Genomic DNA, 20505 nt, shown 5'->3' on the forward strand with positions numbered 1-20505 from the left:
TACTGCATATAAATATTTTCAAGTCATTTGACGTTTGGCATGTCCCGCTTATCATTAAATGCACGGATAATCCTTTAGAGCAAAGTCTTAAAAATGTATTAACAACTTCACTTAATATAAGATAATATAGGGCTGTTACCAATCATATGCAACCTTTCCACTGCAGAAGAAACAGAAGTGAATGGAGCGGCGTTCAGATGCATTAATGACAGTTTAATGCAGCTGGAAAATATCACCAATGCAAAATTATAACAGCATAATGTTGTGATCATGCTGTTTTAATGTACATATATAGATATAGCTATATAATCTATATTATATTTATACTATAAATATGAAATGTTGGGAAAAAAGATAGGCTACTATGAAACTAAATCGCCAGTAGGCGGCAGCCTCTTCAATGACTCGTTTTAATTAACGAGTCGTTGAAGCCTCCAAACGATTCGTTCAGACGGCTGATTCATTCAAGGATGAAGCAAGTGCCTGTCCTTATGAATAGACTGCAAATATTGACTCAAATGATGCTGAATTCAATTGAATTGATTTATTAAATGATTCTTAAAAATTCAAGTCGTCAGCGATCATTTATTAAAACGTTCCTCAGAGCGTAACAAAATGCTGTGTTTGAAAAAACAAAACTTTGTTGGAAAATAGAAATAAACAGGAAATCTCTCTCTCTCTCTCTCTCTCTCTCTCTCTCTCTCTCTCTCTTTCTCTCTCTCTCTTTACTTTTCTCTCTGTCTCTCTCTCTCTCTCTCTCTTCTCTCTCTTAATTTCCTTACTCTTGAACTAATTAATTTTAACTTTCTTTAACAGCATTCAATATGCTTTAAACATTTCAAAACACATTGCCATGTTAGCAGACATAATACACTTTCACATGTGACCAACAATCTCACGACAAATATAAAATATCACAAAATATTAATCTGAGTTAACTGAGGGTGACTGAACACTCTCAATTTTAACAAATTTTCATACATCATTAACTCAATCAGATTGACTGTATTCTTAAAAATGACTTAAAAAATCAGTGTCGTATTGTTAGGGCCTTAAGCTTTTGGCTCACCAGTCACATTTAAGTATTTTTACATATATCATTTTCAAACTGGCCTTACGTGTGTTGAAATCTGACATTTCATATAAATTAATATCTTACGTAGTAGCCATTTTGTTTTTTTCTGTCGATACTAGATGCTAACTGAGCAAAAGTGCTGACACAACTTTAAAAACCACGTGTCGCTAAAAAACATTGCTGTCTTAAGAATGACCCCAAAACCCTGCTGCTCTGTGATCTTTGTTTTATTAACCAAAACCATTTTTATTGACCAAATGGAGCAAAAGCAGTAAACAATATATCCTTTCAATAAATTAAAATACTGCACAAGAAATATAAAAACACACTTACATTTTCATTTTTCTTCTGTGTGCAGCTGAGTTGATTTGTTTTGATTTCTCCATGAGACTTTCACATAGACAGGCTGTGTGAGCTTATTAAATCGCCTTTACAATAAAATCAGAACATGAAGTTACATGTTTCTGCCTCTTTAATAAATCTAGCATTAACGTCAAGTTCGATCAGCTGATTTCCACCCACTTTTAGCGGGTTGTCAAGCTCTTCGTACATATAATATCAGGCCTATCTTAGAAAGAAAAGTCAGCTGTCACATGGCAAGTATGCAGGGTTAGATACCTACATATTCCTGCTTTGCTTTGCGTATTCCTCAAATGTAATGTAACTGCATGAAGTACACTACCGAGATCTTGAACAGTAAGAATTTTAAAGAATTCTTGCTCACCAAGCTTGCATTCTTGGATCCATAATGTAGCAATAACCAAAATATTTGTTATCATTTAAAATAAGTGCTTTCTATAATTTAAAATAAGTGCTTTCTATAAAAAAAAAGCAGAAAAGAGGACAGTCATGTAATAAATCACGTGAAGCTCTCTACGTGTGCAAAAAACACACACTGAGTGCGTTACGTGCATAAAGGAAATAGAAACCACAAGTATTAGACAGAATAGAGCACAATGTTCAGTCACTGCTAGGATTTGACTGGATTCATATATATTTTGAGAACATTTGTTGTGTCCCTGGTTTATATTCAAGATGAGTTGTCTATATTTGAGGAAGGTGACCTTGTTCTTGTTTGTCTCCCTGCATGTGAGCACTGATGGACTAGGTGAGTTAAGAGCATGTATGATGCCCAGGACAAAATACTACTACTGACGCTATCATTTTCACTAGTTCTGGAGTAAAGAACTGAATTTGATTTTATATTCTATTGAATCTGATTTCTACTTAATTTGATTTAGTGAATGTTTATACTGAACCCAAACTGTTCAGTTCCATAGCATTGTCTTATTTAAAAATAATATATTTATCTTGACTGTTTATCATTGTTCATACATTCGCTGCAATGTTTTGTATTTCAGGTCATGCCGTCAAATGTCCTCTCTTGAAAGTTCAGAGAGGGACGGTTTATAAAGTGTTCATAAACAAGACTTTCAAGATCTCCTGTGAGCTGATGTTTTGTGAACACCAGAAAATCAATGTGACGTGGACTAAAGTAATCTTAAACAGCTGGACTCCGGTGTCTGAATCAGATCAGATCTCTACATCACAGATCTACTCATCATCTCACACAAATACGTTGACTTCATATTTAACTTTCACGAATATATCAAAGCATCACGAAGGCTCTTACAGATGTGAACTAAACCTACCACACATCTCCATGTACAGCCATCAAATAAACGTTTCTGTCTCAGGTAAAGACTGATGTCTTTTTATGTTAACAATGAGATACTGATAACCTAATCGTATTCATACTTTAAAGTGATTTCAGACCTTTTTTTGAACATTTACAGAAACATCCTGGAATATAATCAAACACTGACCTGCGTTTTCTTCTTACAGATTTCGTGAGATTCAGTTATGGTTGTTGTTCCAGCTCCTTTTATCAAATGACTCTATTTTGTCTTTTCTTAGAGACGACAGAAAGAGAAAACACTGACCTCAGCTCAGGTTCGTATCCGTGGTGGCTGCCGTATCTCTTCATCTGTTCGGGGGCACTGATCCTGCTCGTTCTAGTAATGTCCATCCTGTGGATCAGTGCATGTAAAAGTAAGCCGCTGTGTCAGTTTACATTAAATGTTTGCATCTTGGCACGATCCTGACTTGTCTATTTAATTATCACTGTCAGGTTCAAGAAGAAAGAACACACAGAGAACACAGGTCCAGGTATGTTTTAAACTCATATTGTCAGTAATGTCAATAAACAGTGTACATTAAAATTATAAAATTATGTTACAAGGTTTTATAGCTAATTTCTTCCTCCCCAAAGCATACATTGTTATATTAATTTTGATTAAAATATCCGATATATTACTTATCTCTGATACTTTAAGGGACATGAATGTTCGCATGCATACAGTATGTCCCAGTACATGCAAGACTGTAGCCAATATTTATTTTTAATATCACAGCTCCGTTAGACAAGATTAAATAAATCTTGTGCAGATTCGAGCATGCATTAAATATACTCAAACATTCGTGACTTTGCCCAGTTTGTTAAATTGCCAAATTCCTAAATGTTGACTTTTTCCCCAAACACGTCTGTTACGCTAACAATTATCTTCTTGTGATTATAGCACACAGATCTCCTGACGCGTGTTGAATATGTCTGTGTGCAGAAAGCCCTGTCTTGACCACACATCCGGGTGAACATTAACACCTGAACAGTCTGCAGCACATGCGGTAGATGACTCTTTATCCTGCGTGAAAGACAGAGCCGGGTTGTGTTTGCGTCTCTGCCTCGCTTCACACCGACACACGTCCCCATCGACCCCAAGCTTAATGCCATTTTGCTACAATATATACTTTTGCTATCCGTTGATATTTAAAAAAAAAAAAAAAAAGTCAGATTAAGAGTGGCTAATTTTCCATATTGCTTGGAGCTGGATCACATCTATTATGAGTTCAGACAAAAGAAAACGCATTAAAAATGACATGTAATGACTTTTTTTCGTTTGATATTCTCCAGATATTACTATATACCAGGACAATTCATTATCACATTTTTAATTATGATGTTTCACTTTGGCTTGGTTCACCTTATAAATATAATCTTAACACTTGATAAAAACCAGTAGATGGAGCCATGCCTCTGATACTGCCTACAGAGAATAACTTGACGAGATTAAAAAGAAATAATAATAAAATAAATGCATTTTTAAATAAATACAGTTATGTTTTTCTGAGCACTTTATAAAATAAGCATTCGGGGAACATAAAGTGGAATGACTAACTCTGTGTCAGTTATATGATTTTAATTATATCACCACATGCTTGTGTAGCGATTAAAAAGCTATAGCCAGTATTTTATTAAGATTTTAAATATCATTGCTCAAAAACTACTCACAGATTAAACTTTTTATGATCTGATTCATTAATAAAAATACTTAAGCTATAGCATTTTCAGGGTTTTTTTTTATTTATCTGGTCATGGTTTAGATATTAAAGTTGAAAACTAGAAGTTGGAATATACTACTACACAACTTTTGCCTATATTTCCATTCTGACCCGATTTAGCAGAAAATCATGTAATATTATGGGCATAGACCATGATTTTTAGCTTCAGATTATGATTATATCCAGTTTGATGTTCGATATTTTCATTCGTCATACATTTGTCGTTCAAAGTCTCAGTGGTTCAGGGATGCCCAGTTTCTGAATGCGTATGATGCATATTAGAAAATAAAACGTTGTGCAGTGTTTGGTTTTATCTTAAACCTGGCATTTGTCAGACTGGAGGAGGCCAGACTCACAAAGCCAAAACAAATGCATGGCAAACAAGCGTCGAATGAAGCTAAACAGAATATAGGCTGTTAGTCACACATCCACACACAATCTCTGTCATCTCACGAACAAACTGCTGACTGTTTTCACATCTGAACAGGGCTGTTGTGTGAGCTGACTGACAGGAGAACAGGTTTAGATCTATTCATCTGGAATTCTTCAGTGGAAAAAAATAAAAGAACGATTGGATTTGGCAAGATCACAAGTGCTGAAACACATATTTCTTTTCCTGGGACGCAGAAGCAAAAATGTTCTTGTCGGTGTTATTGTCAGAATGTACGAAGCACCGCGAGCAACACACAGTCAGAGAGCAATAAGCATTCAGAGGCTTTTATGTGAAGCAAGGACAAAGGAAAAATAGGTTTTGCTATCAGTAAATTTAAGCAGTCCGAGGATCAAGAATTTAAAACAGACTGCATGTGCGAGACCTTTTTTCTGTCATGTCTCTGCCTGCAACATTACATGTGGATGAAGTGCTCATTTAAAAAAGAATAATTAGGATTATGTTTTCTTTGCCCGTAACAATTCAAAAACAGCAATAAAGCATTGGAAAAAAAGTTCTTCATAAAAAAGCACACATTGTACAGCCTATACCATATCATTTAATTGAACAGAATTTGATGTTTTTCATAATAGATAAAAAAAAATCAAATATTAGACACCTTTGCTTAAATGCACTTCCATACAAGTGGATGTCATTTACAATTTCCAGCTTGAAGCGCACAATAAATACAGCATCCGTACATTACACCAGGAAAACAAATTTATTTAATACTTCACTGAATAGAAAGAACTACGTCATTCAAGTGTGGCCTACGCTCTCAGGGACACGATGAATCTAGGATATATGTATAAAACAAGGTGTTATCATTGCACTGAATTGCACATTAATAGAGATCAAAGCAACACGATGGAAAGCAGCTGATCCACAGGACAGAGATCAGCCACTTCATTCCACACCAGACTGCAGATAATGCATTTCCACTGCTTTTCCCAACATTGCTCTGGGACAGAAGAACTTCAACTGAATTGATCCAGTCAGTCCCTATATATCTAGTTCAGTGCCTAATCATTAAATATTACAAAACAATGAGCTAAAAGATATTTAATCATTTCCTAAAAGTACCCAAAGTCTAGAGCCAAAAACGACTGGAGTGCTCAGTCTACTTCGCTGCACTTCCATCCACCTTAAGGAGGGCACAGAAAAAGCAAGATTATAAATCATAAAAGAAAATATTTGATCCAACAAAGTCTCACGACCAGTTTGTATGTATTTTATGAGTTGGCAAATTTGTTGCTAATTCGTGAAATTTTGTCTAAACCCCAGGTTTAGGGCCGGGGTCAGGTCCAGGTCATTCGTACAAATTCATACGAGTCTGCAACTCGTAAAATACCTACGATTTAGCACAAATGGTATGAATTTGTACGAGTAAGGTACGTATTCATACAAATCAGGCTCATTTGATCATAATATAAGTATCCAAAAACATATGGTAGAACTTTTTTTTCTTCAAGAGATTTTCGTTATTCACGATGTTTATTAAATAATGAAGTTTTCTTACACTTTGAGTGAACAGACAGTTTGTTTTTTCATAGAGTTCAAGAAGTATTTTTAGAGCTCCAAATGGGTATTAAAACAGACAAATACTACGCTCCCTAACCGAGATAAAACACATTCTGCAGCCTTCATATTAGTGATGGATTTACAAACTCTGTCACTGGTTTGTTTTGGCTGGAAAAGCAGGAAACGTTTCATCTTCAGCATTTGCATAAAGAGAACTGAAAGTCGTCATCTGCGTCTGTCCAAATGATTTATTCTGGGGAAACAAGCACAGTATAACTGTAACAGTAGGTCAGAATATGTTTTCAGTAGTTCAGCAGAAATAGGTCACAGGAAGAGGTTTAGACGCCTACATTTAAGTGTCTATGTCTGTCTCTGCTCGGGCTCTTCTCGGTACCTGACGCTCTTCAGGCTCTGCTCATGTACAACAACAAAAACACACACACAATCATTTTAAGCAAAGCTAAAAAAAACCCACATCAACTTATTTTCTTCTAAATAAGCAGCTGTTGTTTCAAAATGACAACGTGAAAGAGTTGTAGTGCATTGTGAAAATAAAAACATATCACAGCAAAAACCACTAGACGCTCATGAATGTATGCCAGGGTCAGTTTGACAATTTTATGACACCGTTAAAACATTTTTAACAGGTCACTTAAGCACTTAAGAGACCAAGGTAGTTGATTATTATGCTTTCAATTTGGGCGGCTTTCTAATACTCACCATCCTTACGCAACACACACTTCCACAAACAGAAACAGAGGCAGAGGACCAGAAGAAAGGCTACAGTGGTCACAGAGATCAGGATAGCGAGCGCCGTGCCAACTGGTGAGAGAAAAAGAGAAAAACATTGATCGTAACACTAATAAAAAAAAAAAAAACAAGTTCTTGGCTTTAAAGAATTTTTTCCTGAACACCTCTACATTCTGTCAGAAAATGTAGAGATGAACGTAGAGTGAGGGCCAGGAAAAACACTGAATGATGAGCCCAAAAATCTGACATACCAGAGCTGCATGCCATGCTGTAAATCACACTTCATACATAACACTGAAATTACGACCATGCGAGAATTAGACATGCAACGAGAGAGGAATGAGATAAAGACGGTGCCAGGATTTATCCACATTTCATATTTCATTTCTGTTACTTGGATTGGTTTTACTCGAGCATCTCAATGATAATCGCTGATAAATAATATCACACCTAGGACAAAAAGATCACATTTTACTCATTCTGTTGAATCCTTATAATTCTATAACTGACCTCGAAATGTGGAATACTTTTGTTTTTGCATTTCAACTGCTAGCTGTCAATCTCACATACTGCACCTACAGCGAGTTTTCAGAATGAACCCATTTACCTCAAACCAATCAAGGAAAAAGTTACGTTATTTTATTCAAAATAAACCTTCTTACTCAAAGTGCGTAATAAAATAGTTCGTACATACTTTTAGTGTTCATGGAAACAGCGATGGCAGTCTCCAGCCCTTTATGATGAACCAGACATTTGACGGAGACGTCCTTCAGGAGTCCAGCCTGGATGGTCAGGGTGCTGATGACCAGAGTCGTCCCGTCACTCTGCTGGATAGAGGTGGTCACAGGTGGACCAATGGTCCGGTCATTGCCCTCCACGTTCCACACTATTTCAGCCTGTGGCCGGGCCACGGCGGTACAGTTAGCCTCGATCACTCCCGGAGATGTAGTCTTGTAGCTTACTTGAGGTTTGGGCAGGACTGTAAATGATACATTATATAGGTTGTTTTTTAAACATTTGATTCAGTCAGAAAACATGTGAATGTCCATGGACAGCCAGACGATTTGACCAGTGTGTCAGGGTCATAGCCAACAATTAGAAATGAGCAAATTGTCCCCCCAGTATTTTCTATTCTTAACGATGCTTTGCTTGTTGTAGAATGGCAAAAAGTTTTAAAACGTACATTTTTAGGCTTGTCTGCCTCAGCAGTCTAAAAGCGATCATGAAAGTGCCCTTATGGGACATGAAAAGTTCATATTTTGGTTTTGGGGAGTCCCAGACAACAGGTTGACGTGCAAGCAAGGTCAAAAAACAATTGTTCTTATAATATGCATTTATTTTTTACTAATCATCATTTTTCCAAACCTAACCGGTGATTTGTTAATTTAATTTCAAGCAGTGTTTGTGAGTTTTTACAGCTCCAAAAGCAGCATCTTGATTTTGATTCATACCAACACAAAAATCAAGTTGTCAGGCAATATACAGCTTGGGAGTCATTTTAAAATTAATAGTTTCAGTTATTATTATTCAGTTAGTCAACTCTTTCTTTTAGAACTTTATACACGGTGCACTTTAACTCAGATTTAAAACATTGCAGGTTGTTTTCAATCACTTAGAGCTGTGCATGAAAGGTAATTTTCAAAAATCCATAATAGTCAAATGATGTTTAATAATAGAAATGTTAAAACACCGACATTAATACAATTGCCCCTCATGGTCCTGACAGCATGTACCAGCAAGGGTCACTGGAGTCATGCTAACTAGCCAAACTTTGACCTTTTGATCCCAACGCATTATCATGCATTGACTCCACTGAATGATATCCACTTGTGTTGGCTTGAAAAGCGAGAGTTGGCTTTGTAAATCAACAGATCTGCATGCCATCTCTGAGTGTTTGCAGCCCACATACATTCGTCAGTAGTTCAAAGCTACACAGATGCCCATTCAAACCACAGCACTGGCCCAAAAAAGAGGTATACACTCGGCATCCCAACCGAGGCCAAGCATTTCGCATTCTTACAAAACCACGACCCCTACAGAACAATTCAAGATAGCTATGAATAACAGATGAGCGAATATGATTAAACAAAATGCTGACCTAAAAAAGTTCTTGGACCCCACTGATACACAGTGATGCAGGTCTGGAACGACTTGAGGCTGGGCCAGCAACTACAGAATTTTCCTTCTGAGGTTAACTATCTCGTATCGTTGGTTTGAACGCATGCAACAGCACAGAACAACGAGCCACGAAGCGAACATCAATCTGAGAGAGACAAGGCAGGAGAACGAAAGCGCACATAGAGAGAAGCACTGTGTTAGTGGAACAGTGACACAGTCATTCACTCTGGCCACATTCTGAATAAATCACAGATCTCACAGTCTCACCCTCCTACAATCAGTTTCTTTCATATCACTCTCTCTCTCTGTCTGTTGTCCTCATTTTCTCCAGTCCTGTGTGTGTTTAGCCTTGTCCTGCCCTCTCTACCACTCTGTGCTACAGCCCTACCAGCTCCATACACTGAAATGGATTTATGTTTCATTCATTTCAGAGTCAAAAAAATCAGCACGTTTAGGGTTATTAACTAGTTATTAGCTAGTTATTGTAATAAGTACAGTAGTAATTATAAGTACATAACATGTACTTTCAGAACCATCATTCTACTTTAAATAACTTGAAAACTACATTTCGAGTTGTAAAACAACTTTTATTAGAGTATCTGCAGACTCTTGGGTTAGGGTTGGTAGTATAAGTCAATCTGGTCTAATAAAAATATGTACCTCTGTGCACTTTTTGTGCAAAGTCATTTTTATCATGCCTTACTGCATGTTTCACCACAATTTCAAAGTTAAATGTCCACTGAGTCGCATTTAAGCACAGGTTCAGATATGTGAACCCTGGCACGTTTTTTGTATGCATTGTATGCAAGTTGCTTTTTTGAAATGAGACCAGGTAGGAAAAAGTTGATACATAAAGTTTTCTATTAAATATATATATACCTTTTTTTTCTTTTTTTGGTTAGTTTCCACTGAGGCAGATCAACCTATCAATGTAACTTTTAAAACATTACATCATCCTAACAACAAGAATCAGGTATATCAAATATTGGCCCTGAGAATAAAAAATTTGACAAATAACAGCATCATCCAGCTTATCAAGAGCTCATCACTGTACATTGTTAAACAGTACATTGTTAAAAGGGTCATATAAATAAGGCGATTGTACATGTGGACTAAAGCCTTGATGGACTCACCGAATACAGTGAGGCAGCTTACGGCGGTCTTAGTGCCGTCTGGGTACGTGTGGAACTCACAGGTGTAGCAGGCCTCATCTTCAGCTCGGACCGGCCATAACGTGAGCTGCGTGTCAGACAGAGAAGGGCTCAGGCTCGCACGCTCCACAAACTCTTCTTCGATTACTGGGTCACTCTGCTTGGCAAAAGATGCAACTTCACGGGACTCTGCTTTATTCACAATCTTCTTCCACAGCACCTGCTTGACTTTCTCCGGCAGACCGTACCGACAGGCCAGAGAGGCTTGTTTACCCCCCACTGCAGTCTTATTGCCCTCTGAGATCACCGATGCTGCAAAACAATGAAAATATGTCACTGAAGTAGCATGATAACACACACATGTAATCTGTCACGTGTACATTATATACAGTATAGTGTATTTTAAACTATATATACATAATTTGTTACTTAATTGCATACTACTATACACTGTTTTTACAGCAATGCCATGCAAGTTTCACTTGTGTTTCCCAAAGAACCTTTCAGTGAACAGGTTTTAAAAGAAACATTTTTTTCCTAGTGTGAAGAACATTTTTATAATCTTTTATACATTATAAAGAACCTTTTGTCCAATGCATGTTAAATATTCTTGATGAAACACTAAAAAACAATAAAGAATATTACTTTATTATAAGAATAAGAAATGAAGTTAAAAAGAGGTTTCAGTGAGACCAGGATGGGTTTTTTTTTCGCTACAATAGTTGCCTAAGGAGATTCCGGATTACAAACTGAAGAGAGGGGAAGAAAGTAGTCTCCACCGCATCATTCCTAGAAATGACTGACAGGTGCTCAGAAACCACACATGTTGAGACAAGCTGGATCTCTGCCTGACCCAGCAGCTGTTTCTTGTCTACATTCACATTCTCTTCCAGAATCGACAGCGCAAGTACGCAACATCCAAAGCCACAACTATGCTGATGTGTTTTATTGTTCCCACAGCCTTATTTTATGAGCCAAAGAAATTAACCTGATGATACGTTGTTATCAATGCTATTAGTATCAGTGTTTCAAAGCGTATATAAAATGTAGGTATTAATTAAAGTAAGGCTTTCTAATGCATGTTAATTAAATACAATACGGCCTTGTGCTCTTGCAGATCACAGGTGTGCTGATTTTCCCCAAGAATAAATCACTGCAGTCATGAGACCTCCAATCTGGAGAAACTTAGGCCACAATAGGTGGAGTTTATGAGTAGGGTTAGGTATGGACCTTCTGTACAGCCCATCTGAAGATATGTCCAGTCTGGTCTGCAGTCTGATATTCAGTCAATAAACATACCGACTAACCTGCATTTTACATGCAATATTACCATTGATTTTGACAGTTTTTGCTCAGCAAAAGACAATAGCCAATGAAGAACCTTGGGCATTGCGCATCTCCAAAAGTTGGAATGATTGATGAATGATTCCTTAACTTTGCTGTAGTGTCATGTGACACATCAATGAAAGATTAGGAATTTGGAAGCTAACATTATCATGATTCCCTAACTCGGAATACGATCACAATATAAGGGTTACAAATTTGAACATGTTATAGCAAGTGATATACATTATTTTAATTTAACATGGCCCAAATAAACAAAGTGACATCAATGAAGATAAATGAAATGATGCTGAGCAAGACTCAAAAATGCAGTTTCTGATCTACCCATCAATACATGCTAGTGTTGTTTTGTTCCTAAATGAATCAGTGTTTTAAATGAATTAGTTTGGAGTAAATGATTCAACAGCTGATTATTTAGTGGTGTCTCATTTCAAAGGCTGCACCTTCCAAAGGTCATATTAGTTGGTCTCATTTTAGAAAATATTTAATTACACAAGGCATGAAAGAAATTACAGTAATAACAGTTACTCTCTTGATTTTCATCATATCAGAAAGCTCTTGGATTTCATTAAAATATCTTAATTTGTGTTGTGAAGATGAACAATGCTTACGGATTTGGAGCGACATGAGGGTGAGTAATTAATGACAGAACTTTTATTTAGGGGTGAATTAGCCCTTTAAATTGAAACACGGATACTGATTCATTCTTAAATGAATCTGTATTTTTAAGGAATCGGTCCAGCGACGAATTGTTGACGAATTGTCACAACCTACCAAAAGGACTCACCACCATTAATGCACAGAAGGACATTATGGATCAAAAAACGTGATAGAAGCAATTACAAACTTCTAGAGTAGAAAGCCATGTATATATGCATCCTCTAATTACATCTCGTCCAAGACTCACCTGTTACAGTAAGGCAGGTTTGTCCTTCCCTTGAGCCTTTGGGATAAATATCAAAGATGCAAGTGTAGCAGCCTTCATCTCTGTAGCTGACCCGCTTGATGGTGATGGCGCTGGCATCTCGTGGTGAAGAAGCTAGCTCCACATGCTGCTGTCCGCTCACGCTGTCTTTATCTCCAGGCTGGTAAGTGATTAGCGTCTGGTTCTGCACATCCAGCCAGCGGATCTCATGAACCGATTCTCCTCTGGCCTTGACAAGAGTACAGCTCAGAGTGAAGGGCTGCTCAACCGGGGCCTCCACGCGTATCGGAGCCGAAACCCTGCCTGAGACACAGCAATACTGAAACCCACCGAAACACTATACGTACACACAGAAGCAGAGATTCCTGTCACACACCTTGCAGCCTGGACACCATTACCAAAGACACACAGATCTGTAGACATCTTGGCGAAGAGACCACAAACATTTTAACCTAGTGGAAAGGAAAGACAGCATTATTGCACCGAATTATAAGACATGGCTTTAAAATTAAAAGTCCAGTTTTAGCTATCTTTAAGAAGCTCGTACCCTTTATATTGAGAGGGCATTTAACAGTCCAGCTCAGTCTTTTGGGATGAAAATGAAGACAATGATTTCTGTCAGTTAGGGATGTTTCCAACATCTTACTGAAGGGCTGCCATCTGTGTTCACATATTACAGACACAAAGACACTATAAAACATATGTAAATAAACATTTGATGTGGATCATAAAAGTTCATCAAAGTTGTCCTGGGACAAGAATGGGTACTGTTTTTGGTTTGGATGAAAGATTTTGTTCTTCTTCAAATGTTGACTGCTTTATTTGAGTTTTTTAACAAATACAACTTATGATTGTATATGAATTTCTTTACCAAACAAAAATGTACATTTTCATATGAATTCAGAGAAAAGCAGCCAATAGGTATCCAGTATTAAGCTTAAATAGAATATAAAACATATATAAAATTTCTGTTATTTCATAGTTTTTAAGACTTCGTTATTTTTCCTAAAATAATAATAAGATAAAACAAAAAAGATTTAACATCAATAGCGATTAATTACTTATTTCAGAGAACATCACTACTTTGGCTTTGAGCAGTTTAATCCATAACTACACCACAGCAAGGATGATATATAAAAAAATTATCTTTTTTGTTTTCAATTTGATTTAGAGACCATATATATTCTACAATGTATATATAAATAGAAACAATTAGCTTGAACCGTTTAATAACGGTTAATTTATTTAACATAAATGAACTGTATAACATATTTTTCGGTTACAGCATGTGCAAAATATCATTTAAATGCTGAAATAAAGTCTAAAGATAGTAAATATTAGACCTTGATACACTGACCGTTTGTTAATACTCAGACAGTAGAATCATCAGTTCATCTAACCGCGGCAAATGAGATATGAAATGAGTTTAAAGTTTAACATGAAAGTAATCTAAGATGTGTTACAGATAAGCATAAGTAATTAATATGGTATTTTGACATACCTTCATTTGGTGTTGACGCCCTCGGCCCTCAGATGCGCGACACACTCTTCAACACACTGAACCAACTGGACTGCAAACAGCCCTTTCTCCACCCATCACTAACACAGTCAAGCACGTGATGACTCTGTCTCACATCTCACTGAGCTGCCTACTTAGACAGCACTGTCAGATACCACAGACACACACACACACACACACACACACACACGGCAACAATGCCCAAACATAAAACTAAAAAATCTAATTATCTATAGTTATTTATATATATATATATATATATATATATATATATATATATTTTTATATATATTTGTTATTATATTATTATTAAATAATATTAATAATATAATATTATTAAAATAATATTAATTTAAAACAAATATGTAAAAAAGGAGAGGGCCCATTTTATAGTGCACAATATTATATTTTAGTTAGTGCTGCAATTCACATTTAAATTTGGTCTAAACTACATTCATGTATTAAATTACAAACTTTTCTGCCAAATGCTTGGGCTAAACGCAGAAAGTATTCCGGTAAAGACACTTAGTCTGACCTCTAGTGTTCAAAATTCGACAATAAAAATAATAATAAAAATAAATAAATAAAATAAAACAGTGTGATTAAACAGTGATATTAAAGATGAAATGAAGCGCACACCTTACTGATTATGTATACTTTATATAGGCAAGCAGACAAGACCGGAATACGAACGCAATGCACTAAATGCTCAAGTGTTATTCATAATAATATGGGTATAATATGTTACAGCGTACTTTATGTCACTGTCATCACTTACATAAATGAACTGTAGCGTCCTGTACCCAATAGTAATATGTAATAGTAATATTTAATATGAATGTAGCCCTGTATAGCCTAAACAGCTTGATAAATACATAAGTTGCATCTGTAAAACAGGTATACTAGTTGGCTATATTATTTAATTTACTGTACCTTCATAAATTTAACAAAAACATTAAACACGCTGACCCATATTCCTTCTCAAGTGATTACATTAAGTGAGATGAAAAGTACAAAGCATGCGACAAATTCCCTGCACAGTGGCAGCCTTGACCACAACACATCACACATCACACATCTATCACGTTCACCTTAAAGGAAAACGAATCGACTTTCATTTCCCACTTTGTCGCTTATTAATTATTTAGTTTGTGAGATTCAGCAACAATTTAACCTGTACACGTTTAGTAAAGCACACATTTTTCACTAGTAAGAAAGAGGTCAGTAAACCACCGCTGCTACAGCAACTGTATAGCAATAGATAGTTCACCACAGAACCGCTTCTGCAAGCTGGGTGACAGATTAGAGACCTTTCAGACCTCTGCGTTTGCTCTCGCAGCAGTGAGAGGAAACCTTAATCTTATCATTAAAAAATAGTTATATACAGGGCTTGACATTTGGCCTTTTGGCTCACCAGCCACTGTGGCTAGTGGTTTTCCAAATTTATGAGCCATTTAGCCTTTTTTACTGGAAAAATTTCATTTATATGACTGCATAAAAATATTTCCATGAATCTGACCCGTTTAAAGGGCATTATCTCCTAAATGCATGCATAATCTTTCATAACAAATTCTTTCATTGTATTAATAATTTCACTTAATATAATAAGATAATGTTAGCAATCATATTAGTAATGTTGGCAATCATATGAAATCAGCATCTCCAGGTAGCAGCAAGTGACTATTTTAATTAACGAGTCATTGAACCGTCCCCAGCTCTGTGTGTTTTATGTGCTGTATCTTTGTTTGGAACTATTTTTATTAACCAAATGGAGCAAAAACAGTCGACAATATATCCTTTCAATAAATCAAATACTGAACTAATATGTATATGAACTACTCATTTTAACTCTTGTATATCATGTCAAATTTGCAATCAAATTTGGTCGTGTCATGTTACATGTTCATTTTTCTTCTGTGTGCAGTTGCTTTGATTTGTTTTGATTTCTCCACAAGTCTCTCTCACGTAGACAAGCTGTGCGAGCTTATTAATCGCCGTTTACGTGAACCGAATGTAATAAAATCAGAACCATTCTCAGTAACACTTTAGAACACTGTTCCATTATTAATGAATAACTACATAGGAACAACTGACTAATGCGCTATTACCATTGTAATAACTACTATTACCTAACAAGAAACTCAGGGTTTAGTAAAAACAGCATTAAGTTGAAACTGATAGTTCACAATTAGCTAAACATTAACTCCCAAGAGCTACCGTATACAGGTTCATAATTAACGTGAATTATGCATTATAAATAATTCCCAAATTAAGACGATGGTAACACACTAGCAATGACTCTATTATTACCAAATGCTTCCAAAGGAACTTACTAATTACTAAATTACTTGTATTCTGAAGTGACCCTCATCATAACTCACTAATATCAGCTGACGTAAGCTCTTGTAAGCTCTTTGAGACGTACGTAAGGTTTTGAATAGTAAAGCCTCAAACTTCTTAAGAAACTACTAGTTATTTGGATTCGTTTTCTAAAGTGACGATCATGGAAAGCTACTAGTAATGATTACACTCTAGCAAAGTAAATTACTAACCAGAACTTTGCAAAAACCTCAAAAGTTTACAATGACTTCAATAATGACTAGAAAGTTATCAGGAGCTTCACTTTAGAATCCTAAAGAGTTGTCAGAGTCGAAATCGTGTCTCATTTACAGCCTATGTTCATCTTATAAGTTCTGATTGTATTTACTCTTTGCACTTGCGAAGACTGTCTTGACAACCAAAGAGTCACAGATTTCCAAAAAGCCGCTGAATAATCCTAACGGCCTTTTGTCGAAAGAACCATGTGATTCTGGGTTGGCCTGCAAAACCATGAAGATCAGTGTAGCACCCTACAGAGGTAGATTATTTGCTGTAGCAGCATCCGGGGGTTTTTACCGCCTTGCCAACCAGGGGGTCTTTATCAGGTTTTATTATCTGGCGTCGTCCTGCCCACCTGTGACCTTTTATTTCCTTTAATTATGACTTATTCTGTTGATGTAGATAGGTTCAACTGCAAAACAGAGCAAATTCAAAGTACATGATGAGTAGGTAGTAGCATGGAAAACAATCGCTTTGAGTTTCAAAAGTTCTGATGAGCCTTTTAGATCCAGTTTCAGACATCTTAGTCTATTCTTTACACAAAGATATTGCTATAGCACATGATGGTCACATGAACCAAACGTTTTACATTTTGGGTCATAACCACACACCAGTTTACATTTACTTGCTTTATATGGAAAAGAGCAGTCAGGACAATAAATATATGTTGTGTTTTATGGAGGAAAGACAGTCACATGGCATGAGGGTAAGTAAAAGACAACGACATTTTAATTTTTGGAAACTTGTAAATTACGGTCACACTAACCTGACGTGTAGCAACACTTTTTTCTACATTTAAAGATGAAAATAGTGGCTACAATAAAGAGTATCGCAAGCGTTGAGCACACGGGTATCGCAATCAACGCTGTTTCAGCAACACTGAGCTCTATGGGGAAAGAAAAAAGAAGACAACGATAAAACGATAAAAGCACGATGCCTGTGAATTTTCAGCACTGTAGAAAGTCCAGCATATTGTAAATTCGGTCATTTTGCTTTTCTGAAGGTTATATCATAAGGAAGCTTATTTTATTTTTATCGTATTACATTGTTTGTAAGATAAGAAATTGTGTGAAGTTAATTAAGGTTAATGGTCACTTGCTTTTAATGATAGATATGAGTTATGTTACAGTGTCAGCTTGGCTTTGCACGAGTGTGTTTTTGTTGTCCCCCGTTTAGTTCCTGTTCTTCCTTATTTGGTCTTGCCTGTTCTCTATTAGTTCATTCTGTTCATCGTAAACACCTGTGTTTATCAATCATCTCGTTCGCTCATTAGTTTCCCTGTCTTTATAATCACTCAGTTTCTCTCTTCGTTGTTGTGGATTACTGTTTATTAAAGAATTACGTGTGTTCATGCTTTTGATTGTAATGAATGAATGAATATCAGTGCAAGCACATTACATATTAAAAGCGTTTGTCTTGTACGTTTGCGTGACTGAAAAAAGACCATGTTGTCGTTTGAGTAACAGAATGTGTGTTTTTTTCGTCTGTTGTTGATTTAATGTGAAATGCAGTGAATGAAAAGCTACCTGACGATGTAAATGTTGTGCTGTACACATTGCTGTTTGGTTCAGTCGTTGAGTCTTACGATGAGAAATCAAAAGATTAGTACCAAACCAACAAATTTTACAAATGCCTGACAGAACATATTCATGTTTTTTAATTTTACTTTTGCAAGAGATAATTACTCTCTCCTACTAATTATCGTAAGACTATCGTATTCAATCGAGTACTGAACAGAAAGGTACCATGAAGTACTTGAAGGTAAATCTGCTCTTTCCACATCTTTTGATCCTGAAAAATGATGGTGCAGGTGTAGTTCCCAGAGTCTTCATCTTTTACATCTAAAACGGTAAGTGTACCGTTTTTCATTATACGCATTCCAGTCTTCCTGCTGAACATTTTTGATTGCTGTTGCTTATTTAGATTTATCTTGGCCAGTAAGATTGTTTCGTCGGCTGTGTGGTATTTCCATTCGACCCATTCGACTGAATTAATGGGCGCCCCCAGAGGAAGTTCAGGTAGAGGAAACACCACAGTCCGTCCCTTCAGGATAGCTATGTGAGCGCCTTTAACAAGAGAGAGAATCAAATTGAAGAATCAAATCACAGTTTACAGATGAGCCATCACATCCACGGCAACAACCCCTGAAGATGTCTTACGTTTAAACACGTTTAACAAAGACGATGATGTTGATGATTAGAGATCATTTGAAGGGTTTGCATCAGGGTGGGCTTTGAGTGGTTTTGAAGCTGTGCACGAAAATACTCATCGAAGCAACATGTGGCATTTAGAGTGATTCTGGGGAAATAAAACTGAATATTGTTCACAAGAAATTGTCGGTGATACCAGAGCTCTCACAACACATGCTTAACCACTTCCTTTCTGAAGCTGGACAGACATCTTAGACAGAGTCTCAGGACTACTAAAAGCAGCTTTAACCCCTTCATACCCTGCGTCCACTGAAATGGACATCACATGATTTTTTGTTTAAGTCAGTAATATTTTTATGTTTTCATATTATGAGCAACTTGATATCAGCAGTTCATTGTTCAAAAAAAAAAAAAACCCAAGTGGTTAAGACCAGACGTTATGCTGGTATATGCAGACATGCTGTTTTTGATGTTATTAATGTTTTGCGGTTAACAGAACAGTGTTAATGGTTAATGGTGAAACTCAATGCATTGTTGCAGAGACACTGCTTCACACGCTCTTTATATAAAGAGTAAAGTTTCTTTATTGGCACTGATTGTTCCACGAAGAACCTTTAACATTCATGAAAAATGTTCATTGCACAAAAGGTTCTTTATATATTTTAAGAACTCCTCACTGAACGGGTTCTTTAGGGAAAAAAAAACTAAAGAAACCACCACAGAAATTTCCATTCCACAGAGTTTCCATTAAAATACCACTATGTACTATTATTATTAACTTTTTCTAGTAAAAACATAACTTTTTGTTTTGTATTTTCTCATTATCCAATAGGATTTAACGTCTCATCAATAGAATCCATCACATACCAGTAGACACCATTATAGTTTCCATTAAAACTCATTTTAAAACAATTTCCATGATACCCATTATGCATTTTCTATGTTTTGGGCAGGGATCTATTGTTTTTTCAGCATGGACAATAAAGAATAATATCAGATAAGACACTTTATAAGGGCTGCCGTGAAAGAATATTTAACAGCCTACCTTAAAATAATTAAAATACATAAGATTATAGCCCTCACCCAACGTCAGCTGCAAGAGAGTACAGAAGACGATGCACTGGTAATGTGTCATTCCCGCTCAAATCCACCATAAGTAAATGTGTCTGGCATCAAGGCGTATTGCTCCTGTCTTTGGCTGCCTTTAGAGGAGTGTTTTAAAACTCTTCCTGCTGGTAGACAGTGCTACAGAGTTGTGGTGGAATTACACACATTCAACCCCCAACATCAAGGTTTTGTAGGGGTTTTGTTGTATTTTAACGTGTTATCATACTTCCCCCTACAGGTCTATTGGTGACAGTGCAGAGGAAGAGCTGACCAAACTTAGATTTGCTCAGAAAAAAAAAAAAAAATTATGTTTTTCTATAGTTATAAGCCAAAGCTAACTTGTAGGCACTTTGTAAAAATAAGTCAACTGCAATTTTAAATATTATAAAGCTAAGCTGATTCCTGTCGATAACGCATA

At 36.3% G+C, this 20505-nt stretch overlaps 1 protein-coding gene across 2 annotated transcripts; it reads right to left on the bottom strand.

The window, feature by feature from the left end:
- Nucleotides 1–5445: 5445 nt before the first annotated feature.
- On the bottom strand, nt 5446–14351 carry zgc:113337 (uncharacterized protein LOC503741 homolog). Of its 2 annotated transcripts, none has more exons than XM_043229613.1 (9): nt 14215–14351; nt 13261–13373; nt 13090–13165; nt 12696–13016; nt 10487–10756; nt 7870–8154; nt 7146–7247; nt 6776–6836; nt 5446–6678 (listed from the first exon to the last, which is right to left on the bottom strand). In XM_043229613.1, exons 3-8 carry the CDS (start codon nt 13157–13159, stop codon nt 6778–6780), a joined length of 1107 nt encoding a protein of 368 aa, XP_043085548.1. In that variant the 5' UTR covers nt 13160–13165; nt 13261–13373; nt 14215–14351; the 3' UTR covers nt 5446–6678; nt 6776–6777. The 2 variants fall into 2 exon arrangements, with proteins under 2 accessions (XP_043085548.1, XP_043085545.1); XM_043229610.1 differs by having other exon boundaries at nt 10427–10756; nt 14215–14350.
- Nucleotides 14352–20505: the final 6154 nt, after the last annotated feature.

Source organism: Puntigrus tetrazona, unplaced genomic scaffold, assembly GCF_018831695.1.
Source record: "Puntigrus tetrazona isolate hp1 unplaced genomic scaffold, ASM1883169v1 S000000008, whole genome shotgun sequence".
NCBI lineage: Eukaryota > Metazoa > Chordata > Actinopteri > Cypriniformes > Cyprinidae > Puntigrus > Puntigrus tetrazona.

What these genes read in the sequence shown, in the direction of transcription:
- zgc:113337 (XM_043229610.1), bottom strand. Translation starts at nt 13,159, where the DNA reads ATGTTTGTGGTCTCTTCGCCAAGATGTCTACAGATCTGTGTGTCTTTG. An exon ending in AAGCTGCCTCACTGTATTCG is followed by an intron (nt 8,155 to 10,426) that starts GTGAGTCCATCA and finishes TATCATTTACAG; the next exon opens with TCCTGCCCAAACCTCAAGTA. An exon ending in TGTTTCCATGAACACTAAAA is followed by an intron (nt 7,248 to 7,869) that starts GTATGTACGAAC and finishes TTCTCTCACCAG; the next exon opens with TTGGCACGGCGCTCGCTATC.